This window comes from Thamnophis sirtalis, unplaced genomic scaffold (genome assembly GCF_051295495.1).
Source record: "Thamnophis sirtalis isolate CommonGarterSnake01/CBP01778 unplaced genomic scaffold, rThaSir2_p1.2 scaffold_9, whole genome shotgun sequence".
Lineage (NCBI taxonomy): Eukaryota > Metazoa > Chordata > Lepidosauria > Squamata > Natricidae > Thamnophis > Thamnophis sirtalis.
Window position 1 is genome coordinate 77,902,207 of NW_028261389.1, and position 26,659 is coordinate 77,928,865.

The 26,659-nt window shown below is 41.8% G+C and overlaps 1 protein-coding gene across 1 annotated transcript in view; it reads right to left on the reverse strand.

Annotated features, from left to right (window-relative positions):
- Positions 1-26,659, reverse strand: part of MAGI2 (membrane associated guanylate kinase, WW and PDZ domain containing 2) — a gene marked incomplete in the record, with an annotated part of 526,586 nt that overhangs the window by 403,457 nt on the left and 96,470 nt on the right. The window contains 1 exon segment of the mRNA XM_087722353.1: positions 13,781-13,897. Within this exon segment, the coding sequence (XP_087578479.1) occupies positions 13,781-13,897 (117 nt within the window).

The window sequence follows — 26,659 nt, forward strand, 5'->3', positions numbered from 1 at the left end:
AGATTGGCAGTTAGATTATTATTTGCACCACACTTAGTCTCATTCTTCATACGATGTTATGCACGGCGATCAAATATTTCAGGTTTGGCTAAGAGAAATCTGGGCCTTCCAAAGGAACCTCTTGGGTGGCATTTCCAATGAATCCTTTTATGCTTTCCTTCTGATTCCCATTTAAGCAGACAAAATGCAGAGCGACTCTTTTTAGCGAAAGGATTTTTCCGCTTATCTGATCTTGATGGTTTTCTTCCTTTCTTTTTTCGGGCTGCTTATTTTCTCCTTGGAGGATGGTGTTTGTAGTGTCATTTATTCAATTTGTGTAGCAACGGGGTATTTGCGGCGCTTCGCAATTGCAATAGCCTAACGGAGCAAACAGAATGGAGACTCGCCTTGTGGGCCAACTGTAGGATTCCTAGCAATGAATATATCAAAGGGCAAAAATTATTATTTGGATTTGGAGCATCTCCGCAGGACAGAACACATGTGGCTAAATTAATTATTTTTGGTTTGCACTTAACTTGTCCTCAGATTTTGGAATTATGCAACAACCATGTTCCACGTTGGATAATAGGGTATGTGCTACGTGGCCATGGTGTGTCTGATCTACTCATAATGTGGGCCTAAGGAGTTGCGGTGGCACAGTGGTTAGAGTGCAATACTTCAGGCTACTTCTGCTGATCACCGGCTTCCAGCAGATTGGCAAATCGAATCTCACCAGGCTCAAGGTTGACCCTTCCTTCCTTCCTTCCTTCCTTCCTTCCTTCCTTCCTTCCTTCCTTCCTTCCTTCCTTCCTTCCTTCCTTCCTTCCTTCCTTCCTTCCCACAAGAGTTAGAATGCAGTATTGCAGGCTAACTCTACCCAGTGCCAGCAGTTCGATTCTCACCAGGCTCAAGGTTGACTTAGCTATCCTTCCTTCCTTCCTTCCTTCCTTCCTTCCTTCCTTCCTTCCTTCCTTCCTTCCTTCCTTCCTTCCTCCCTCCCTCCCTCCCTCCCTCCCTTCCTTCCTTCCTTCACACAAAGGTTAGAATGCAGTATTGCAGGCTAACTTTACCCAGTGCCAGCAGTTCGATTCTCACCAGGCTCAAGGTTGACTTAGCCTTCCTTCCTTCCTTCCTTCCTTCCTTCCTTCCTTCCTTCCTTCCTTCCTTCCTTCCTTCCTTCCTTCCTTCCTCCCTCCCTCCCTCCCTCCCTCCTTCCTTCCTTCCTTCCTTCCTTCCTTCCCACAAGGGTTAGAATGCAGTATTGCAGGCTAACTCTACCCAGTGCCAGCAGTTCGATTCTCACCAGGCTCAAGGTTGACGCAACCTTCCTTCCTTCCTTCCTTCCTTCCTTCCTTCCTTCCTTCCTTCCTTCCTTCCTTCCTTCCTTCCTTCCTTCCTTCCTTCCTTCTTTCACACAAGGGTTAGAAGACCTCCAAGGTCTCTTCCAACTCTGTTATTGTATTATATTGTATTGTATTGTATTGTATTGTATTGTATTGTATTGTATTGCATTGCATTGCATTGCATTGCATTGCATTCCATTCCATTCCATTCCATTCTATTCAGACCTCCAAGGTCCCTTCCAGCTCTATTCTGATTGATTGAATGTTGAGCTAAGAACAGAGAAAATGTAGAAAAAGCACTCCGAGTCCTAGGAACACATTCTACAAGCTTTAGTGGGGAATGGAGCAATCACCTCCAAACACAGGTGGGTGACTCCCGGTTCAGCCTGGTTCGGGCGAACCGGCAGTAGAGGTGGAGGGAGGCTCCGCCCACCAGCCCAGACGCTTCTGCACATGAGCAGAAGTATCTCACGCACAAACGCATGAGCAAACCGGTAGTAAAAAAAAAAAATGGAAACCCACCACTGCCGCCAAAGAAACCCTCCCTAGTATTAAGAAGAATTAAAGAAAGGGAGGGATGAGAGACACTTTCAAACTTGATTCTGTTATGGTAACTTTTAAATAAAGGTAGCGTTAGTTCTCGTGGATGGTGCTTCTCGCCAGGACTACCTTTGAAGAGCTGACAACACAACCTCACACCTACGCATACGCACCCGGCTTTATTGGCTTTTGAAGCAAAGCTAGCATCAGCGATGTGAGCAACCCCACTAATCAAACAGATCTGTTCTAATTCTGGCTACTCATCACTCACTCAGGTTTTAAAATAAAAGGCCTTGTGAATAATTTAACCGATATCAAATTACTGTTTTATGTTTTGTGTGAAGGCATCGCGCTACCGTTGCGTTAATATTGCATGGCCTGCTGTGTCATTTATTTTTCCCTAAAAAGTTAATTATCGCAGACTTCGTTCTTTACATCCAGCAATAACCCGCTTCCCAATCAATTGCTAATATACGGAGTTATCACCAACTAGCCCAGCACAAAAAGATTCAGAGCAACAGAGTGGATTTTTCTTTTTTTAAAAAAGATAAACTTCATGGATAGATACCTGTTGTAGTCCAGCAGGAGCCGTTGGAGCTGCCACCAGACTCCGACAGTGAGGGGCCCTGTGAGTCAGCTCTGGAGGATGTGGAGGACCCTGGACAGGGTTCTGACTCTGAGCAGAGCACAGAGAGGCTGGTTGGCCACCAGGAGGCACCTGAGCCTTGGACCAGTGGGGAGGAGACAAGGGAGAGTGAGCCGGAAGCCAGTAGTGAGTTGTTTCTGGATGCATGCCATCGAAGAGCTACTAGGCGTCAGGAACAATTACGCAATTACAGGAGGTGATTGCGCTCAGCTGGTGGTCATTAGGCTTCTCTCCAGACTATAAAAAGGCTACTTGTGCACACGCCCCTCTTTGCAGAAGTCAACACAGAATCGAATGTCGGAGAACTTTGTAGGAGCTTGGCAGGCTGGATTGCTGCCAAGCCTTATCTGTGTTTATTGCTGCCCAAGCTTGTCTGTGCTGGGTTACTGCCAAGGACCCGTCTGTCTGTTAATTAAATGCCGTAATTTATCTCTGACTCGGAGTGTGCTTTGGTGTGGAACGAGGGGGGGTCAGAACAGATACCTAGGGGCAATTTTTAGTGATTACAAGCACCTTTACAAGTTGTTCTAGATGGCTTCTATATTAACAGCTCCTAATACCACAGCACTCTGTTTCCCACTGTAAATCCAAACGTTTTATCTGCTTCAAAAGTAAAGTTAAAGGTTCCCCTCGCACATGTGTGCTAATCGTTCCCGACTCTAGGGGGCGGTGCTTATCTCTGTTTCAAAGCCGAAGAGCCAGCGCTGTCCAAAGATGTCTCCGTGATCATGTGGCCGGCATCACTAAATGCCGAAGGCGCACGGAACGCTGTTACCTTGCCCCCAAAGGTGGTTCCTATTTTTCTACTTGCATTTTTACATGCCTGGAATCGAATAACCACTGTTTTTCTTTAGTCAAATGTGGATCCGTGTGTAACGGTCCCAGTGCGGTAATATTTCCTGCCTACACATAATAGTCTTTAAAAATTCTTTAAGCACATTAATAACACGCTGCCCATTTACCTTTCACTTCGATCAGGGATTCATACTTCAGTTTTAATAAACCAAAATTAGTTAGTTAGTTAGTTTAATTTATTTGTTAGCTGGTAGTCCGTATCAAAATACAGAATTGATAAAATCGTATAAAAGCAATTGAAAAGAAATTGGAATAAAATACGGTAATTTGATATATAAAGGTAAAGATTCCCCTCGCACATATGTTCCCGACACTAGGGGGCAGTGCTCATCTCCGTTTCAAAGCCGAAGAGCCAGTGCTGTCTGAAGACGTCTCTGTCATTCCCTTTTTCTGTTGCTCTCAATCCTTCCCAACATTATACTCTAGCATTACTGCATTACCACAGGGGAAAAAAAGCTGGAAAGTAGCATTGGTTATTAGTCATGAAAAACTCCTGAGTCCTGAGCTGATCTGGTCCTTTAAATCTCACCTGGCATTTAATCTATGCATTTATGTAAATATTTGCTGTCTTAGCATATTGTGGATGCTACACTGCATATCCACCTTCAAACCGCACAACACTTTTCATGTGTTGTGTTACAGCGCCCTCTATTGACTAGTTTAGGGAAGTTGCGTTTGAAAACGTTTTAGGGAGAGAGTGTACAAATCACAAACGAATGGAGATTAGGGTTAATGTCAGCATTCCAAATATCACCCAAAATTAAGTCAGAGTTCAAGGCAGATCTTTCCTCAAAGTTCCAATTTATTAAGCGAGATATGTTGGTAAATCTGTGGATACCTGAATCTGAAAACCTCCGGGGGTTTCCACCCAGTTAAAAGTTCAAGATCTTGCTCCCACATTCATGAGCCCATCACACAGTCCAATCTTCCATTGCTACGCTGGTACCTCCACCCATCCACTTCCAGTCAGGTGCAGAGGTGCAGAGACAAAGAATGACCTTGGGCTTCTAGAAAGGAATGTTTTATTTATAAGAGCCGAGGTGGCGCAGTGGTTAGAGTGCAGTACTGCAGGCCACTTCAGCTGACTGCTATCTGCAGTTCGGCGGTTCAAATCTCACCGGCTCAGGGTTGACTCAGCCTTCCATCCTTCCGAGGTGGGTAAAATAAGGACCCGGATTGTTGGGGGCGATATGCTGACTCTTTAAACTGCTTAGAGAGGGCTGAAAGCCCTATGAAGCGGTATATAAGTCTAACTGCTATTGCTATTGCTATTATTTTGGCAACAACATATCTACTCCTCACTATTCCCTCTCCCAATTACCACACAAATGAAAGAGCATAGTAAAATAATAGAGAGTGTGGCAAGATCCAGCAAGGAATATGGCTGCAGGCTTTACAGCCCTTCCCCGCCATGGTTCAGGAGGCTGAGTAGGCCACACCCATCATGGCCACGTCCACCCAACAACTGGGCAGAGGACCAGTTGCTACATTTTTTGAATCCCGCTCCTGCATTTATTCCATTCTTCTAAGCGGTTCAAGATGGATCAGGAGGAAGATTGATCCCTACAATCTCTCTGCTAGTTACATCACGCTGAGGAATTATAGCCAACTCAACTCAACTCTCCACAATCGGATTTCGTAGCCAAATTATTGAATATTGCACAACATTCAATTTGTTCCTGAGGTTTGCAGCGCAGCCAAGACTCCATCGGGGAGCTCAAATATTACACTTCTCCAAAATGTCAAAAATCCTTTGCCAAGAAACTGACAAAACCTTTAATTATGAATTTACACCGGCATTCAACTCAAAACAGCGTTTTCTTAAATTGCTAGTGATGTAGCAATCAAATGTGCATTGAAAGTGGTTGTCGACTTACGACCACTACGAAACACCCAAAATTCCCTTTGACATGTGAAAATGTTTGCTAAGTGAGAAAGCCTCATTTTACGACCTAATATGATAGTAAATGACGGGTTTTCTTTGGAAACTTGGCTCGAGACTCATGAATCAATTAGGGCGTCTTTCGGAAACCCAACAAAGCATTTATTGCTGTTATTATGAGCACACTTAAACTCTTATATTACAGATGCTTCCACATCTGAGTCAGTTCCCAAAGAGATTGTTAAATTTGTTTGTGTCTTGGAAATTCCATGTCAGGGCTGTTTTTGCCCTCAAAAAAAGTTCACCTAAATTGTAGATCCTCAAACTATGGCTCCGCGGGCTGGATATGGTCCGCCAATGCAAATTATCCAGCCCGCGGAGTGGTGGGATTCAGCCCTGCCCCTCGCCCCGCCCCTCAACGTCAGCCTAACCTTCCAGAGGGCATCCACTCTAGCTGCGCTTCTGGTTAGTTGTTTCACCGGTTGAGCTGCGCTTCTGATCCCACCGCTGCTGCGGGGGAGGGACAGCTGACTGAGGGGGTGATCTCGCCAGTGCAGTCACGTGATCCAGGGCCAATGGGTGAGTAGGTGGGGGGGGCAGCTGCTGCCAGCTTGTGAAGTGGTGCTTTAAAAGACTTTAAAAACACTTTCAAAACGGCCTTTCAGGACGTTTTTCACAGCCATGTGATCCAGGCTGGCGGGTGATCAGAGGAGGGGCACGCACAGCAAGGACAAAGGCAAAATGGATTGCTAAATTGGCCACGCCCACCCAGTCACATGGCCACCTAGCCACGCTCGCCCAGTTTCAAAGGTCATAGCATCTGGATATATCTCCAGAAAATCCAACGCTCAGAATTTTTATTTCTTTACTAGCCGATAACCCGGCGTTGCTTGGGTATTTATTTATAAGGGGAAAATGTCCTGGGCCCAATGTAATTTCTAATGTTGGATTTTCCCTCTTGCCAGAGGGACCTCTCTTGTGTTGTGAAGCTGTGGCAACTCCACTGTGCTGTACAGTAGAATCCGTTTTAAGGGAGTACAGTAGAAGCCATTTTAAGGCACAACAGTCTGTATCTTAACAGAACACACAGCCCAAGGAGTGTTAGGGGTGTTTTACCCCCCATAGTATTTGTTTCCAGAGACTAAGTTATCTGTGTACCAAGTTTGGTTGAAATTGCTCACACAGAGACACACACAGCCGTTGATAGATATAGATAGATAGATAGATAGATAGATAGATAGATAGATAGATAGATAGATAGATAGATATAGAGAGATAGAGATAGAGATAGAGATAGAGATAGAGATAGAGATAGAGACAGAGAGAGAGAGAGAGAGAGAGAGAGAGAGAGAGAGAGAGAGAGAGAGAGAGAGAGAGAGAGAGAGAGATAGGCAGGCAGGCAGGCAGGCAGGCAGGCAGGCAGACAGACAGACAGACAGACAGACAGACATTTGGAGAAGCAAATCATTACAGCAGAAAAGTTGTTGCAATATGATGTAAGTGTATTGCTAAAAAGACATTTATATCTACTTCCAGAGCCAGGTGTCTAACCCAGGTATTTTCAGCTCTATATTCCCTCATTGGTGGCACTGAATTAACTTTCTTTGTTCTTGAAATACTAAGCAAGTCACACCTGGCAGATGGGAAACAAGCAAGAAAACTCAGGCCCCAAAATCAGAGACTACCAAGAGAAACTCTTAGACATGTCCAAGACATCATGAATCTAATAAAACTCGGAAAAGATTTTATCTTGCAGGTGCGTGCATGTTGAAATGCCACAGTCATTTAAATAAGATGCCTTCAATCAATAGCAATTTACACTTCAAAGGAGAAATAAACAATCATTTCAAATACTTCCTTTTAGATTTACCAAATTTGAGGGGGGATATAATACTATTTTTTTCCAGAACACAGCATGGAAACTAATATTGCTCCAATACTTTTCACCTTTATGGAAAACGACTAGCTGGATACCTGTGCTTCGCTATGAAACTATGTGATCAGGCTTGATAAAATGACACTCAAAGCTTGAAAATTAATGAGTAGCTACGATCAGGCTTGATACATTGACAGTTACAGTTTGAAAATTGATGTAGAATGTGTAGCTCCTTAACATCAGAGTGTGTTAATATAAGGCAACTGGCAGTTGGAACAGAGTTCTTTTCAGGTGGGGAGGGGGAGTAGAATGTCTAAACTCCCAGGCCGCAGGCCAGATGTGTCACACGCTGGCCACACCCATGCCCAGTCTATCGAAGGGGCAGCATCAGAGCGTGTTAATATAAGGCAACTGGCAGTTGGAACAGAGTTCTTTTCAGGTGGGGAGGGGGAGTAGAATGTCTAAACTCCCAGGCCGCAGGCCGGATGAGTCACGTGCTGGCCATGCCCATATAAGACAACTGGCAGTTGGAACAGAATTCCTTTCAGGTGGGGAGGGGGAGTAGAACATCTAACTCCTTAGCATCGACACGTGTTAATATAGTACTGTATAAGAAATACTGATGATGTGATAGTCATTTAAAAAAAAAACCTTTCTTAGCGAGCACCTAGAAGCCAAGAGGAACATAAGTGCTGAATTTCAAGGTGTATTTCCTTTTTGCAATACTTGAACCTTTCCCATTCACGGAACCTGATTCAATAAATAAGATAAAAGAATATAACATAAAGCTTTCAAAACTTGCATTAGTAAGCAATTTCTCTATTATCTTGAGGTATCTTATTTCTTAGTTTGGCTGGGGCTCCGTCCTTTCTCTCTCTTAGCTCCCTTTGTTGCACTTTTAGTAAAGTTCTTAATAAGACGTTAGTCTGTGTCATTTCATTTTTAATTTCCAAAAACTATTTGTACTTGTTTTATGACTTGTAAGCTGAGCCACTTTAGAGGAGAGATGGGCAACATAGACATTTAATAAATAAACAGAGAGTAAGCTCAGACTACACTGAAGTCCGAATAAATTGGACTACATGCGCTGAATACGGTTACTTCTCAACTTATGGCCGCAGTTGAGCTCAAAATTTCTGTTGCTAAGTGGAAGATTTGTTAACTGAGCTTTGCCCCACTTTACGACTTTCCTTGGTAGTATTAATCCACCCGACAGTTGCTTTCTAGGGCAACATGGGCTGATCTTTTTCCCAGCGCGAGGAATTTTTTCCAACTTTAACTGGAAAGGCCAGGAACAGTGCTACGGTATATGCCACTGATCGACGTACCTTCAACGTGCCAATGATTGATCATAGTTGGCCACATGTCTTTATCTTGCTTGGCACAAAATGATACGGTCCCATTGACTGCTGCCCATCTTATTCTATTTTTATTTTCATATTAATGTATCTCTATCTGTATCTTGGTTGTATAACTTGTTATCGACTTCTATATTTTCTGTAATCACTGAGATCTCAATTTTACCGTGGGCGTTTTGATTGTATAATTGTTTATTTGGATTAGTTGCAAAAGGCTATTGGTTTGAACTAATTAAACTAAAGAACTAAATGCAGGCTATTTTATGTTAATTGCTTGAAACATTTGGCAAAACCCTCACATTATCTTAATCTGTATAACCATGCTGCCAATTTTTTTTAAAAAAATATATTTGCTTTCTACCAAGGTTAGCGACTTATCTGCTTTATCAAATTACGTTCAGTGTTATTAATTTTTTTGTTTTAATTCCCCAGTACCAATTCCATAGCCAGATCACCTGTTTAATTAAATTTCCTTTTGTTACACTAAGTTCAAAATTATTTTCTAAAGTGATCTCTCTCTCTCTCTCTCTCTCCATCTCTCTCTCTCTCTCTCCTCTCCTCTCCCTCCTCTCTCTCTCTCTCTTCTCTCTCTCTCTCTACCTCCCCACTTCCACTTTGAGGGGAAAAAAAATCTTATAATTCCAAGTTTCATCTTGCAAGCAATTAAAGTATGAACAGGACTTTAAATGGTGCAGCATTGTTAATACCACAACTCAACTGGGGAAGAACGTTCAACCAGCATATATGGATGTCATGTACCAAAATCTTGTTTATGCTGTCAACAATAACTTGGGTTTGTGTCAAATAGCAGTATGGTCAACCAAGTTTTGTTTTAGGACTTAATGATCTTACACCGCAAACCCTTGACCCAAAGCAATGAGACCCAAACTCATCGGTAGCTTCACACTGCAGTGAACAAGTACGTCCATTCAATTTCACAGCTATTAACGATTGTTGGCTGAGCAGGGACAAAAAAAGGCAGAGAAACAGATTCCTTGACCATGAAGAGGAAGGTTGATTTTTCATCAGCTTATTGAGTATTTAGGAGCCAAGGGAGTGGCAACACAAGAAAACAACAACCAACAATTTAATAGCCAGCCATCAACACTCTAATTAACAACTAACAACCAGGCACCATATAAACACAATTGTGTAGAAGTTTGGAGTTTGGAGTTTATTCAATTTGTAGGCTGCCCTATTCCCCAAAGGGACTCAGGGCGGCTGAACAAAAGCCAAGGGAGGGGAAATTACAAAAAGTAAGACAAAACAATCAGACAATACAAACAATTTAAAAGCACAACAGACACAGCAAATTCGAGTAGGGGGGAGGGGGAACTCAACCCCAGGCTTGCTGGGACAGCCAGGTCTTCACGGCCATCCGGAAGGCCCGAAGGGTGGAGAGGGTCCGAATCTCCATGGGGAGCTCGTTCCAAAGGGCCGGGGCAGCCACAGAGAAGGCCCTCCTCCAAGTAGTCACCAGCCGACATTGGCCGGCAGATGGAATACGGAGGAGGCCTAATCTGTGGGATCGAATGGGTCTGTGGGAGGTAATCGGCAGAAGGCGGTCTCTCAAGTAGAATATATTCTGGAAGAGAGAGGAGTTATCCTATGATGGGATCCAGCATGAACCAGAGAGCTTGGAAGAATAAAACTTTGGTCTAAGTGATTGATTCAGTTTGGATCCTGAAAAGCAATTTATCTCTAGCATCATTGACATTTTGGTTGCATTATAAGGTAAAGGTAAAGGTTCCCCTTGCACATATGTGCTAGTCATTCCTGACTCTAGGGGACAGTATTCATCTCTGTTTCAAAGCCAAAGAGCCAGTGCTGTCTGAAGACGTCTCCATGGTCATATGGATGGCATGACCAATGCTGAAGGATCACAGAACGCTGTTCCCTTCCCACCAAAGGTGGTTCCTATTTTTTTTTACTTGCATTTTTGACGTACTTTCGGACTGCTGGTTGGCAGAAGCTGGGACAAGTAACAGGAGCTCACTCCGTTACGCGGCGCTAGGGATTCGAACTGCCAAACTGCCAACCTTCCTGATCGGCAAGCTCAGCATCTTAGCCGCTGAGCCACCGCGTCCCTTTGGGTTGCGTTATATTTATATATAATTTGGAGATTGCCCAAATTCAAAGGACTCTGCATCTTCTACTTCAAAAGCAAGAAATAATAACCACAGAGAAACAGAGCGCGATTCCCAGAGGAAAAAACAACAACAACCCTGTGCATAACAACAGCAGCAACAACAAAAGCGACAACTGACAGGGGTTCAACAACCACCCTTGTTCCAGGACCTGGAAGAAGGCTCTGGATTTCAAGGACTTTTGGGTGACTATCAGGGTGGAAACCCTATAGATCCCTTGGGGCATATTATTCTTTTTTCCCCCATTTCTTTATAATTTTGTATTCTCTTGCATGCCTTTTTAAGCCTACATTCACGTAATTCTTCTTCTTCTTCTATACATTTGTCATTCTTTTTTTATATATACTAATCAGCTTTTATTAAAATGACATGTATGAATGTAAGAGTAGGAAAGAGGGGAGGAATGGGAAGAAGAGGGGAAGGGTAAAGGGGAGGAAGGGGAAGGAGAGAAGGGAAAGGAGAGGAGGAAGGAAGGAGAGAAGAAAGAGAAGAAAGAGAAGAAAGGGGGTAGGAAGGAGGGAGGGAAGGAGGGAGGGAAGGAGGGAGGGAAGCAAGGAGGGAAGGAAGGAGGGAAGGAAGGAGGGAAGGAAGGGGGAAATGAAGGAGAGAAGGAGAAAAGAAAGGAGGGAAGGAAGGAAGGAGGGAAGGAAGGAGGGATAACAATTAAACAATTGTAGTTAAATGGAGGTATAATGATGGTAATATGTATAAATATCTGAGTTAAAATACTTCAGTTAATATGAATTATGCTTGATGACTGTGGAAGAGATGCACGAAAGTCTTTTGAAACCAACTGATACACTTTCTACAGTATGTAAAAAAGGAAGATTTTATGTGTTGTGGGAAGCATCTTCTCAGCTGTCCTTACCACTCTCTGTATGGACTTTCTATCTGAGACACTGTATACATTTTGTCATTCTTATACATTTGTTATTCCATTTAATAGATTACAATATACTTTTTGGGTTGCTCTTTTTGCCATCCCTTCCACCTGTTGTAACACCACCTTATTTTCCCTTTCTTTTCTCCCTCCCTCCCTTCTCTGCTTTCTTCTTTCCTCCTCTCCTTCCTCTTCCTTCTTCCCTGGGGCGTATTATTCTAAGTGCCACGACAGAGAGAGCATGTTTCCTACGCCAACAGAAATGCCAAAAAAACACCCCAAAAGAAATATGGCTGAGACATAACATAACTTCATTAATTGTTAGCAGTTTATTGTTAGCAGCTTAGAAACTCTTGGATATGACCCAAAGGAAATGGGTAACTCCCACGGACAAATGTTTTTGGCCCTGTGTAGGGGGACAATACTTGGAGTAGAACAGCTGCCAACAGCATATGGAGGCCACCTACTCCGTACATCATCCGGAAGGCAGCTAGAATTCCAATCCCTGATCTCACCCCCATGATTATGATCAGAGTGCTAGACATCCATTCATCCTTAACCCACCATCCGGGGCCAAATGTTTGGGAAGCCAAGCTCTGCCTGCCACAAGCCAGGACAAAGGGTGAGTGATGGAGGGATAACACCTTCTTAAAAATCCTTGGTCCAGCTGGCCCGGCTGGGAGCACCTCGTATGGGCCCCTTTCCAGGGCTACAGGAGAAAGTAGTCAACAGTTTTGAAGGTGGAAGAGGATTCTATGCCCCAACGGCAAATCAAGCGGTAGAACTAAAGCAGGACGTAAAGTGAGATTTGGGCATTAAGTGTGAAACCTACTGGGTCAGGCTGGACAGCCTCTCAGAGCCCCTTTACTTCTATATTAAAGCCACATAGGCAGAGTTGCATCTTGCAAAAAAACAGGAAGCCAGTGCCTAAGCATAAGATGTTCTAAGCCAATGTCCCTATGTCAAAAGCCTATGTCAAAAGTCCAAGGTTTACATCTTTAAACCATAGATATACACATTTAAGTCCTTTTTACACCATTATTTTAAAAACTCCGTTCCGAGCTTTCCAAATATTTATACAGTACAACACACACACAAAAAAAGCCACAAGGATCTTTCCTTAATCACCCTTTAATGTAAATTTAGCAATCCTAATCAAGAATTAATTTCCACCGCGGCTTTAAAAGCACTTATAAAAAAAATAAATTCTCATTTCAATTTTCTGATTTATGAAATGACAAACGATGCCTCCATTCTGGCTATTATTAAATCCATGTTTTATATCTCCACATGTATTCTTATATGTTTTTATTTATTAAATAAATTTATATGGCCGTCCAACTCACTAACAGCTACTCAAGTCCTGGCTGTTCCGACAGGCTGGGGGGCTGTTGAAATATCCAGCCCCGCCTCAATTGTGAATGTTGTGCATTTTTAAATTCTTTGTATTGTCTTATTTATTTCCCTTTCCTTGTTTATTGTGAGCCGCCCGGAGTCCTTCGGGAGTGGGCGGCATACAAAACTAATAAACAACAACAACAACAATAAACAACTCTCTTTACCAGATATTGGAATAAAATGTACTGTGTTTTCCCGAAAATAAGACAGAGTTTTAGTTCCTTTTGACCCCCAAAATAAGTGCTCGGCCTTATTTTGGGGGAGGTCTTATTATTTTTGAGGTGCAGAAGGAAGCGAACATGGTCACCTCGTAGCTGCTGCTGTGTTGTAATATTTTCTGGGAAGGCTTATTTTAGCGCATGTGCTTAAATGCCAAATTGGGCTTATTATCCAGGGATGTCTTATTTTCGGGAAACCAGGATATGTATATTAAACATTTGCAGGTTAAAGGCAACACTTATGTTTTTTAGTATTAAAAGTATACTGAATAATCTTAAATAATGCTTTTGCTAAAAGACACTTAATGTACAGCTTCGTCACCTTGCGAACATGTGTAAAAATCCGGAGATCCAGTAAATCACCACTGAAAATATCTGCGTACAGTCTATAGCTGCTCCACCTGTTAGGAATCACTTGCAGCACCCTATAATTTTTGCTTTCAGCAGAATTAGTCAGCTCGTTAAACTTTTGATCACACCTGACATGAAGCTTTCGACATCAGCTGAGCCCAAAAACTCAGTAAGAATCAATCAAGACGGCCACACCATAAGACCAGAATGAAAACACGACTCGTATTGTTCACCAGCGCATGCGTAAAGAAATCCATAGACCTGGCACGCTATCAAAACCACAAAAATGTACATTTTGGCAACTCACATGGGACAGTTCGGAGGTAGAGGTTGTCTCGTATGATCTGCTGAAGCTCGTGGTCGACCGAACCCTTCTGGAACCGCAGATTGAGGTAGCGACGGAGATCCTTATCCACAACGCCTCCTGAAAATAATGATAATAATAATAACCGCACTCAGATTAATAGGAAAACGGGAAGCAGGACTAATAAGGTTATTCCTCTCAAGTTTAAAAGATTTTGGTTCACCTATAATTGCATCCATTAGTCACTTCCTAGTTTTGTAGCCTCATTTTCCTTGTTTTGTTTGTTTGTTTGTTTCTGAGTGGTAATATATTATGTGTTTTCAATTCAGAAAATTAAAAAAGAAAATAAACTAATATGCAAATATCTATCTATCTATCTATCTATCTATCTATCTATCTATCTATCTATCTATCTATCTATCTATCTATCTATCTATCTATCTAATCCTGCTCTATATACTCTCTCTCTCCCCACTCTCTCTATAATCTATCTAATCCCTCTTTATATTATATCTATCTATCTATCTATCTATCTATCTATCTATCTGTCTGTCTGTCTGTCTGTCTGTCTGTCTATCTATCTATCTAATCCTGCTCTAGGTTATCTCTCTCTCTCTCTCTCTCTCTCTCTCTCTCTCTCTCTCTCTCTCTCTCTCTCTCAATCTCTCTATCAATCTATCAATCTATCTATCTATCTATCTATCTATCATCTATCTATCTATCTATCTATCTATCTATCTATCTATCTATCTATCTATCTATCTATCATCTATCTATCTCTATCTAATCCTGTTCTATATTCTCTCTCTCTGTCTCTCTCCCTCTCTCTCTCTCTCTCTCTCTAATCTATCTAATCCCTCTTTATATCTATCTAATCCCTCTTTATATCTATCTATCTATCTATCTATCTATCTATCTATCATCTATCTATCTATCTATCTATCTATCTATCTATCTATCTATCTATCTATCTATCTAATCCTGCTCTATGTTATCTCTCTCTCTCTCTCTCTGTCTCTCTCTCTCTCTATCAATCTCTCTATCAATCTCTCTATCAATCAATCTATCTATCTATCTATCTATCTATCTATCTATCTATCTATCTATCTATCATCTCTTTCTAATCCTGTTCTATATTCTCTCTCTCTGTCTCTCTCCCTCTCTCTCTCTCTATCTATAATCTATCTAATCCCTCTTTATATCTATCTAATCCCTCTTTATATCTATCTATCTATCTATCTATCTATCTATCTATCTATCTATCTATCATCTATCTATCTATCTATCTATCTATCTATCTATCGTCTATCTATCTATCTATCTATCTATCTATCTATCGTCTATCTATCTATCTATCTATCTATCTATCTATCTATCTATCGTCTATCTATCTAATCCTGCTCTAGGTTATCTCTCTCTCTGTCTGTCTCTGTCTGTCTGTCTGTCTGTCTGTCTGTCTGTCTCTCTCTCTCTCTCCCTTTCTCTCTCTCTCTCTATCTATCTATCTATCTATCTATCTATCTATCTATCTATCTATCTATCTATTCCCTCTCTCTCTCTCTCCACACACACACACACACACACACACACAAACACACACACACACAAACACCCCCCCCCCCCACACACAAACTAATACAATACAGGTAATCCTCAATTTACAGAATGAAAAATCCTGGAAACGTTCTAAATAAAGACATCCACAGTACCATAAAAATGACCAAGCTAGCTAGCAACCAATTACCAACAATCCCCCATTGTATAAACTTCTAATTATTGCAAGGAGAAACATACAGTAGCAATTTTCTAAAACAGTTACAAGGCATTCACCGTTAATTTAAGATGCACCTTGCAACTTAGGAAGTGCTCAGCAAATTGCTTCGTAGCATTTGTGGATTAATAGCTTTTTAAGTCACAGAAGCATTGATTCACACTTCTTCTTTTATTCACCGTGATCAGTTTCCCAGCAGTCAAGCCCTGGATGTGCTTGAAGTGTGTAAATTAAACACCACTATGCACGTTATCCTTCAGAAGGCAAATCTCTTCAATAAAACTATCAGCAAAAAGGGCCCATTCATAACTCTAGTTAACAGGAATTTCTAAGTCTTCAGCACTCCTATATTTTGCCGAGGATATTGATGATGTAAATATAATCATCTAAAACTATTTTTGTACATTAAGTGCCTTCCTGTTGTGGCCCACCAGCAGCCAGCAGAGTTGGCAGCAGATTCAGATAGTGAGGAGGTTGGGGAGGAAGATGGGCCAGTCCTGGAGTCTGGGGAAGGCTCTGATGAGGGCTCTGTGTCGGAGGCAGAGAGGGGGCCAGACTCATAGACCAGTTATCAGCTGCCTTTGGAGTCAGAAATCAGTGAGGCAGAAGAACAGCTGGAGCCTGTTCCCAGTGTGCGCATGCACAGAGTTGCAAGACGAAGGGAACAGCTAAGGAACAAGGGCCGACTTGGGAGTAAAGCCACAGGTGGATGGTGAATGGCCCCTCCTATAGGGAATAAAGAGGAGCAAATGGGGAGTGGAGTTTGCAGGAGACAATTAGTTCGCTTAATTGGTTTGTGACTCTCCGAGACTCCTTGCCAAGTTTTGCAGATATCAGCCTGGCAGTTCTCCAAGCCAGATAAGGTCAGTGACCGTAAATCCTCCCTCGAAAGACTTTGTTGGATGTGAATGAGCAGAATTCACAGTAAATTAATAAAATGGCTTTTTGTCGGGACAAGGAGTTTGCTTCATGCTCTTGGGAAGCCTCGGTCAGAACACTTCCTCCAACCCTTCTTTATATGTATATGTATATGTATATGTATATGTATATGTATATGTATATGTATATGTATATGTATATGTATATGTATATGTATATGTATATGTATATGTATATGTATATGTATATGTATATGTATATGTATATGTATATGTATATGTATATGTATATGTATATGTATATGTATATGTATATGTATATGTACATGCAGTTAGAACAATGAATCAGTGGAACAACTTGCCTCCAGAAGTTGTGAATGCTCCAACATTGGAAGTTTTTAACAAGAATTTTTGTCTGAAATGGTGTAAGGTTTCCTGCCTAGGCAGGGGGTTGGACTAGAAGACCTCCAAGGTCCCTTCCAACTCTGCTATTCTATTCTATTCTATTCTATTCTATTCTATTCTATTCTATTCTATTCTATAGCAATACAGCCAAGTTTTATTTCTTTTTCTTAGGTTTAATTTTCAAAGCATTCCCTTTGTCCATCAAAATAAAAACTACTTTCTGTTGTTCGCAACACTAAATTATCAGTTTTTAATTAGATTTGATTCCTAAATTCATTTGAGGCTACCGGCACTTCTGTTTCATCTGTTATCACATTTATACTCTGAACAGAATTTAAGATGCTACTTTTTTTTATTATTTTTACCCCAAGAGAACCATTCTAATTCATTTCAACCATAAATAAGTTTCCCGGGACTTCGGCTACGCTAAGATTAGAAGCAAAACACCCTGAGATTCTAAAAAAGCTTTTGAATTAAGTTTTTTTTTATAAGCACAGCTCGGAAATTTAGCAACACAACCCACAGACCTACCAAGAAAATATTTCTTGTAATGTAAATTTGCAAGATAACAAGAGAGAAAGCTGAGCACTCTTTAAGGCTGAAAAGGAAGAATTGCAGGAGAGATGAAACTGAACCGAAGTGAACACTGCCATGGGCAAAACACAAGGCACGTGAAGTTGTCCAGACGTGATTTTTATCACCAAACAGCTGTGGCCTTTCTAAATTGACCAACAAATTGGATTTTATTTTTCGCAGAGTTTTGCTTACATTTTCGTTGCATTTTCAATAGGAAACCATGGCGGGAGTGTAAGTTTACCATTGGCCTGTTTATGAACAGAGATGGATTTCTTGAGGCTAGAAGGGTTACAAAATTGTGTTTTTGGAAGGAATCGTGTGTGTACCCTATATCTGGTTTTAAAGGTTTTAGACATTGAATTGGCTTTGAACCAACAAACAGACCAGATGAATGGAGAGATAAGGCTAGAACACATGGTTCCGGCTTCATTTGTTTAAAAGTTGATTTGCAATGATCCATTTAAGCTATTTAACATCATAGAAGAACACCAGTTTTTTTTAAAAAAATCAATACTTAATTGAGTGACATTGTATGACTAGCCGTGGTTCTCCCCCCCTTTTAATCTATAGATTTTCCCCCTTTTCTTCTCTTAACTATTCCTTTTTTTATTTTTCTTCAGTTGTTTTCTTAAACTTTGGAAGGCTACAATTTTATTACAGTTTTAGGTATATAACGTAATTTAAGCTTTGTTCTGTTATAACTTGTATAGTGTTTTTCCAAAAATAAGACAGGGTCTTATTTTCTTTTGACTCCTGAAATAAACGCTTGGCCTTATTTTCGGGGAGGTCTTATTATTTTTGGGGTTCAGGAGGAGGCGAGCATGGCCACCTCACGGCTGCTGCTGTGTTGCAATGTTTTCATGGAGGGCTTATTTTTTGGGGGGAGGGTTTATTTTAGCGCATGCGCTCAAAAGCCCGATTGGGCTGATTATCCAGGGAGGTCTCATTTTTGGGGAAACAGGGTACCTATTTTTTAAAAAAATGTAAATTCTATGCACATAAACAAAATCAAGGATGGTTATTTTACACATACATGCAACACACCATTAACACACAAATCACTGTATGAATGGTGACGTAAATAAGGACAGGTTACGCTGAGCTGCAAAGACAGGAATTTTGTGTTATCTAAATTTCTCTCATTGTGTACTAGACTAGAAAAATGGGAGACATAACCTCTGGTTGCGCCTGAGCCATGAAAACCAGCTGGGTGTTTTGGTGCCAATCAACAGGAGATGGTGAGTTCTAGTCCCACCTTAGCCATGAAAGCCAGCTGGGTGACTTTGGGCCAATCACCAGGAGCTGGTGAGTTCTAGTCCCGCCTTATCCATGAAAACCAGCTGGGTGTCTTTGGGCCAATCACCAGGAGCTGGTGAGTTCTAGTCCTGCCTTAACCATGAAAGCCAGCTGGGTGTTTTGGGGCCAATCACCAGGAGATGGTGAATTCTAGTCCCACCTTAGCCATGAAAGCCAGCTGGATGTCTTTGGCGCCAATCACCAGGAGATGGTGAGTTCTAGTCCTGCCTTAGCCATGAAAGCCAGCTGGGTGACTTTGGGCCAATCCTTTTCTCTCAACCCAACCTACCTCACAAGGTTGTTGTTGTGGGAACACAGGAAGAGTACGGTGTATTGGGTATGTTCCACACCTTGAGTGATTTGCAAAACTAATCAATACAAATACATAAAAATAAAATATCTTATTCAAAGCCAGTTTCTCTTCAGACCAGTGAAGTCTTTCACTAAACCTCTTTTTGCTTTCTTTATGCCATTTAACCCCTGATTAAAAGTCTAATGCTGCTTAACTGATTTATATTGAGTTGTCGCCATCCATGCTTTAAAGTGCATTGCTGTTGCCGCGGTTCTCGTGATTACGTTGGAATCAAATTAGTTTAGGGACTGAGAAACCGTCTGCGAATAATTTCACATTATAATAATAATCAACGGCTTTCAAAGATAGCCATTGAGTGCTGAAAAGAAAATCTCCTTTCTCTACTGTAATCTCACTTTATTCGGGAAATTTATGGTATCCCTCCACTTTCCCAAATCATTTACCATTTAGGGCTGGCTTTCATTCTTGTATTAATGCAAGCTCCGTCTGGTTTAATTTTTGCATGTTTTAAGGAACCGCCAATGGATTCATTTAGTGGCAGGGTTTTCATTTGTTTATTCGTTTCTCCATTATTAGATCAAGCTAGCCACAGGGAAGGTGGAGATAGCGTCCTCCAAAATACGGCATCGTTCTGTTTCTAAAGGATAATTTAGTCCCATCTACAGATATTTAGGTGGCTCAGTGGCTAAGACGCCAAGCTTGTCAATCAGAAAGGTCGGCAGGTCGGCGGTTCGAATCCCTAGCGTTGCGTAACGGAATGAGCTCCCGTGACTTGTCCCAGCTTCTGCCAACCTAGCAGTTCGAAAGCATGTAAAAAATGCAAGTAGAAAAAATAGGAACCACCTTTGGTGGGAAGGGAACAGTGCTCAGTGTGCCTTCGGTGTTGAGGTCTTCCACGCCTCTGAACTGGTTCCTCAGTGGGCACGGCATATTTTCCCCCCCATTTTTAAATATTCTGCGTATGCGCAGATCTATTTATGGGCAACTGCGCATGCACGCGGAGTGTGCTCTGGAGCCCGCATAAAATTGCATGCGCACCGAACTGGCAGTAATGCCAGCAGCAACCCACCCTGGAGCACTGCCCCCTAGAGTCAGGAACGACTAGCACATATGTGTGAGCGGAACCTTTACCTTTAGAGATATTTGATTTTTAGCTTCCAGGTTTTTTATTTTGTGAGGGTTTTTGTTCCCCTCTACAAAGTTTATGGGTTTATAAAAAATATAAAATCCAAAGGGAAATAAAAAGTAATGGAAAACTAAGGGGAGGGGGGAGAAAAGAAGAAGTGAAAATGTGGGGTAGAGCGTGGAAAAAAGAGTAATTACTACCCTCCTGGCCTTCCGCAAAGCCACCAAGTCCTGGCTGCTCCAGCAGCCCCACAGAAATTGTGAATGTTGTGCCTTTTTTTTAAAGTGTTGTCTTGTCTATTTATCCCCTTTCCCTTGTCTGTTGTGAGCCGCCCGGAGTCCTCCGGGAGTGGGCGGCATACAAGACAAATAAAATGAAATGAAATGAAAGAAATTATACAATTAGGGGATTTAGATATTTGGAGCAATTTAGAGAAAGCACAAAGATGTTGGGTTTTGCCAGTAAGATGATTCTTTCAAGTCATATTTTTAGTAGAATTACCCACAGATAATAAAAAGCCAGTATTTTAAATCATGCAAACTAGTTTTAACTGATAGTTAAACCCTTACAATACAATACAATACAATACAATACAATACAATACAATACAATACAATACAATACAATACAATACAATACAATACAATACAATAGCAGAGTTGGAAGGGACCTTGGGGGTCTTCTAGTCCAACCCCCTGCCTAGGCAGGAAACCCTATACCGTTTCAGACAAATGGCTATCCAACATCTTCTTAAAGACTTCCAGTGTTGGAGCATTCACAACTTCTGGAGGCAAGTTGTTTAACAACATTTTTTTTCCTCAAGAAATAAACTCATTAAACCATTAATTATTTTGCGGCTTGTATAACTTTTTACTGACATATTATAGCAAGTCAGCATTCAGAAGAGTACATGTTATTTAAAAAATAGTGAGTGAAAGCACATAAATAATTTTGCACAACAGAATAATTTATGTAATGGTACAGGCTTTAAAATTCTTAATTAAGCCAATATTTTTCCATGACATATTGTGACATGGTAATTAATAACTTGTTTGTATTACTTAAAAAGATTAGGGGTGCTAAACTTTGTTAGCTAAATCAAAGTCTTGCTTTCTCCACGTTGGTTAATTTTACTGCAATCTCCCCTTTTATTTTGCGCCGTAGATGATAAAGGGTATGTAGCGTAGTTGTATAACTTTACAGTGTTCATACCCCAGCTGGCTCGCTGGATGGTTTGAGACCCCCTCATTCTCAATCATCCCAACTAATCTCAGAGAATTATTCTTTCTATCCTTAAAATGGCATTAGGGTGAACTCCTGTGACCATTTCAAAGAAAGGCAGGATGCAAATGTAACAAATAAGGAAAGTAAATGTTTTAAAATCCCTATAAATCCCAATAACAATTGAAAATCAAGGCACATCTGCATAAAATTCCATTCACTATGGTAGGTGTTTGACAGAACAGCACTGAAAAGAATCTGGTGTTATCTGTCTGTCTGTCTGTCTCTTTGTCTATCTGTCTATCTGTCTCAGTCTCTCTATCTATCTCGGTCTCTCTATCTATCTAAACGTGTGTGTGTGTGTGTGTGTGTGTGTGTGTGTGTGTTCCAACATAACTCTGGAATGCCTTGAGCAATTTCAACCATACTTGGTACACAGATGACTTACTCTCTGGAGAAAAATATGGTGGGGGGGTAAGACACCCCTAAAACCCCTCAGGGTGTGTGTTCTATTAAGATACAGCCTGTCCTGCCCTCCGGTTCTTTAGAGAATAGCTTGACTCCCTCTTCTTTGTGGCAACCCCTGAGATATTGGAAGACTGCTATCATGTCTCCCCTGGTCCTCCTTTTCATTCAATAGCAATAGCAATAGCAGTAGACTTATATACCGCTTCATAGGGCTTTCAGCCCTCTCTAAGCGGTTTACAGAGAGTCAGCATATTGCCCCCAACAATCTGGGTCCTCATTTTACCCACCTCGGAAGGATGGAAGGCTGAGTCAACCCTGAGCCGGTGAGATTTGAACCGCTGAACTGCTGATCTAGCAGTAGCCTGCAGTGCTGCATTTAACCACTGCGCCACCTCGGCTCCTAATTCAATTAGGCATACCCAGTTCCTGCAACCGTTCTTCATATGTTTCAGCCTCCAGTCCTCTAATCCTCTTTGTTGCTCTTCTCTGCACTCTTTCTAGAGTCTCCACATCTTTTCTGCATCGTGGCGACCAAAACTGGATGCAGGATTCCAAGTGTGGCCTTACCAAGGCATCATAAAGTTGTGTTAACACTTCACGTGATTCATTTTCATTTCATCTACCAAAATTTAAAGTTTACTATTTACAAAATGTACTATTTTATATACCCAAAGCGGCAAGAGGACAAAAAAAAATTAAAACAACTAATTTGAAAACGGTTCATGTGAATAGATTTAGAACATATGTTGCTATTTGCCAAGTAGATTTGAATAGATTTGGACGTTTGCTGAGACACAATGGCAATGAACATTGTCCTTAAGAAACTGGTTATCTCATATATCCAAATGGAAGGTTTGCCAGGACTAATAGGGGAACTGAATATTGTGGGATAGTCCAGTGGATGTTGGCAAGCATTTCAACTGCAAGTTCCATACAGATGTTTTTAGTGGAAACATTTCAGAGACTAAGCTGTCGGACGCTGTGTTAGTATATTCTGGCAGGAATAGCTAACACCCTAGAAGATAGGCTCAAGATCCAAATGGATCTTGACAGACTTGAACACTGGGCCCTATCTAACAAAATGAAATTCAATGTGGAGAAAAGTAAAGTCTTACAGTTAACCAAAAGTACATATATAGACTGGATGAAACAGGCTTAATAGCAGTAACTGTGAGAGGGATCTTGGAGTCTTAGTGGACAGCCAGTTAAATATAAGCCAGGAGCCAAAAAAAGCCAATGCAATCCTAAATTGTATTAACAGAGGGATACAATCAGTGGTGGGATTCAGCCGGTCCGCACCTATTCGGGAGAACCAGTTGTTAACTTTCTAAGCAGTTCGGAGAACCGGTTGTTGGAAGAAATCTCATTTTGCTGTTTCCACTTTACAGGGCTAATCCTGTAAGGTAGGCAGGAAGGAAACATTCTGGTGTTGTTTCTAGGGTTCACTGACAAAAGGGCGAATGACAAAAGCGCACCCAACTAGACCGTGGTGACAAAACCGCGAGTTCTAAAGCGCGCCGACGAATGAGGGCGACAACAGCACGGCGACAGAAGTGCGCTGTAAACCTCCCCACTGGTCCAAGACTCAGGTGCCTCCTGGTGGCCAACCAGCCTCTCTGCGCCCTGCTCGGAGTCGGAACCCTGTCCAGGGTCCTCCACATCCTCCAGAGCCGACTCAGAGGGCCCCTCGCTGTCGGAGTCTGGTGGCAGCTCCAACGGCTCCTGCTGGGCCACAACAGGAACCCATACTGTTCTACCTCCCCACAAGGTTGACCGACAGTGACCGGCCTTAGAATTATTATAGTCGAGACCCTGGAAAGAATAGAGAGAAGAGCAACAAAGATGATTAGGGGACTGGAGGTTAAAACTATTGAGAAATTGGGTATGTCTAGTTTAATGAAGAGAAGGACTAGGGGTGACATGATAGCAGTCTTCCAATATCTATGCAGCTGCCATGAAGATAGCAATAGCAATAGCAATAGCAGTTAGACTTATATACCGCTTCATAGGGCTTTCAGCCCTCTCTAAGCGGTTTACAGAGTCAGCATATTGCTCCCCACAGTCTGGGTCCTCATTTCACCCACCTCGGAAGGATGGAAGGCTGAGTCAACCTTGAGCCGGTGAGATTAGAACCGCCGAACTGCAGATAACAGTCAGTTGAAGTGGCCTGCAGTACTGCACCCTAACCACTGCGCCACCTCGGCTCTTGCAAGAAGTGTGGGTCAACCTATTCTCCAAAGCACCAGAGGGCAGGACAAGAAGCAACGGGTGGAAACTAATCAAGGAGAGAATCAACCTAGAACTAAGGAGAAATGTCCTGACAGTGAAAACAATTGATCAATGGAACTCCTTGCCTCCAGATGTTGTGGGTGCTCCAACACTGGAGATTTTAAAGAAAAGAATGGGCAACCATTTGTCTGAAATGGTACAGGGTTTCCTGCATGAGCAGGGGGTCAGACTAGAAGACCTCCAAGGTCTCTTCCAACTCTATTAGTTGTTGTCAGACTAACAGTTTCCTGATAGTTAGAACAATTAATCAGTGGAACAACTTGCCTCCAGAAGTTGTGAATGCCCCAACACTGGAAGTCTTTAAGAAGATGTTGGATAGCCATTTGTCTGAAACGGTATAGGGTTTCCTGCCTGGGCAGGGGGTTGGACTAGAAGACCTCCAAGGTCCCTTCCAACTCTGCTATTGTATTGGATTGTAACTCTGTTACTCTGTTATCCAGTGATCTTCCATGGCTTACATTTGGGCTGAACCTGGTCCTAATTTAACATTTTAGCAATTGCATCGAGTGACAGAAAACTGGCTTAAAGGCACACAATATTCATGTCACAATCACTGCTCTCAACTCTAACAACCCCGAGGAGGAAAACACCATGTGTGAAGTTCTAGGAGATCGTAAACAGCGACTGCAAATTTGCTGTAAACAGTACAGGGGGAAACATTTGAGGCTCATTTCGGTGGCTATCAAAACGGCATTAGCCGCAAATCAGCCAACCAATTTTCAAAAGTTGCTTTAATTATTTGGAGCCGTGTAACGAAGTGCTAATCATAACCATAGTTTACACTCAGGAGGGGACCGTCTGTAGCTCAAGCTTCGTTTGAGTTCTCAACCAAGCAATTATTGACCTAGAAAGCATGTTTTAGCTACAGCTTTGTCCAAAAGGGCAACCGATTCCCGTTCCAGCTTCGCTGAGGTCAACGAGAACTTCGTCGCTGACTTAAATTAGGGTACAATTTTGAATTCATTCATTTATTTCTTTATTTTGCTTTTTTTTATAGTTTTACTACTATACAAATTCCGCTGGAAACATTACCGGTTAAATCCAACGCAACGAGACTAGAAGGAAAGTTGGTAGTCAAAATAGAGTTAAGTGAGCAATAACATTTTATGCGGAGAAGGAAGGAAAGAGGGAAGGAAGGAAAGGAGGGAGGGAGGAAGGAAGGAAGGACTAGGAAGAAAATACAGGGAGGGAGGGAGGAAAGATGGAAGGGAGGAAGAAAAGGAGGGAGGTAATGATAGTCTCTTAGTCATTACTGGGGCTTGGAGTTTCAGAAGTTTTCAGAAACCGGAGTGTCAGCTGCCAACAAAGTCGATGGAAAAAGCATTTGTTGAAATGGGCTGCTAAGGAAATTGTTTTTGGGTGGAAAACACAGCACCAGGAGCCAAAGTGGCTTTGTCAATTTCCTTCTCTTTTTGTTTCCTCTGAACTGCCCTCAGCAATTTCCTACGGCCTTGCCCTTTGGTTTGAAATGTCATAATTCAACTTGATGGATACGCCAGTTAAGATTTCCCCCTATTTTGACTATTTATATTTTTACTTGGCTGCAGATAATCTACCCTTTATCAAGGAGAGTAATACATAAAGGTCAAGGTTCCCCTCACCCCTATGCGCTAGTGGTCCCCGATTCTAGGGGGCGGTGCTCATCTAAAATTCAAAGCTGAAGAACCAGCGCTATCCGAAGACGTCTCCACGGTCATGTGGCTGGCATGACTCAACGTTGAAGGTGCATGGAACAATGTTCCCTTCCCACCAAAGGTAGTTCTTATTTTTCTACTTGCATTTTTATGTGCTTTCGAACTGCTAGGTTGGCAAAAGCTGGGACAGGTAACGGGAGCTCACTCCATTACGCGGTGCTAGGGATTCGAACCGCCGAATTGCTGACCTTTCTGATCGACAAGCTCAGCATCTTAGCCACTGAGCCACCGTGTCCCATAATCAACTTTAAATGGAGGATATCAGCCAAAGGTCAACCTTAGGACACACAATGATTTTTTGGGGGTGTTATTTTGTCATGGCTCAAGCAGTGGAAGACTTAATGCTGACATTAAGTAGGAAGTTCAAGATCAGATGTAGTCTCCTTTAAAAATCTTGCTCTGCAGATAATGGGGGACTGTAGATATTATCCCCAGGAAGGAGGATTGGAAAAAGCTTAGGATAAATCTCTTCTATGTCAGAATACTTAGCAAGTAACTTATCTTGACCTATCCCTTCCTTTTAGACATTGCTACGTTTTGTTCTACAACATTGTATTTCTCCGGTTCAGTGTTAGGTAACCGTTCTAGTTTGGCTCAAATTTTAATCGGTTTTTGTCCCTAATCTTAGCCAAATTAAGAGAAACATTCTGCGCATAAAATCTTGGTCTGTACAAACAAACAATTTCCCCCTTCAATTCATTTACTTGGCAGTGTTTCTATAGACCTTTTCAATCACAAAGGTCTGGATGTTGCACATCCAAGATGAGGCTAAGAAAGGTGGCTTTTGCTACCCCTAACTTTGATTACTTTAGTCATCTTATTTTTCATCTGCAATTGTTTGGAAG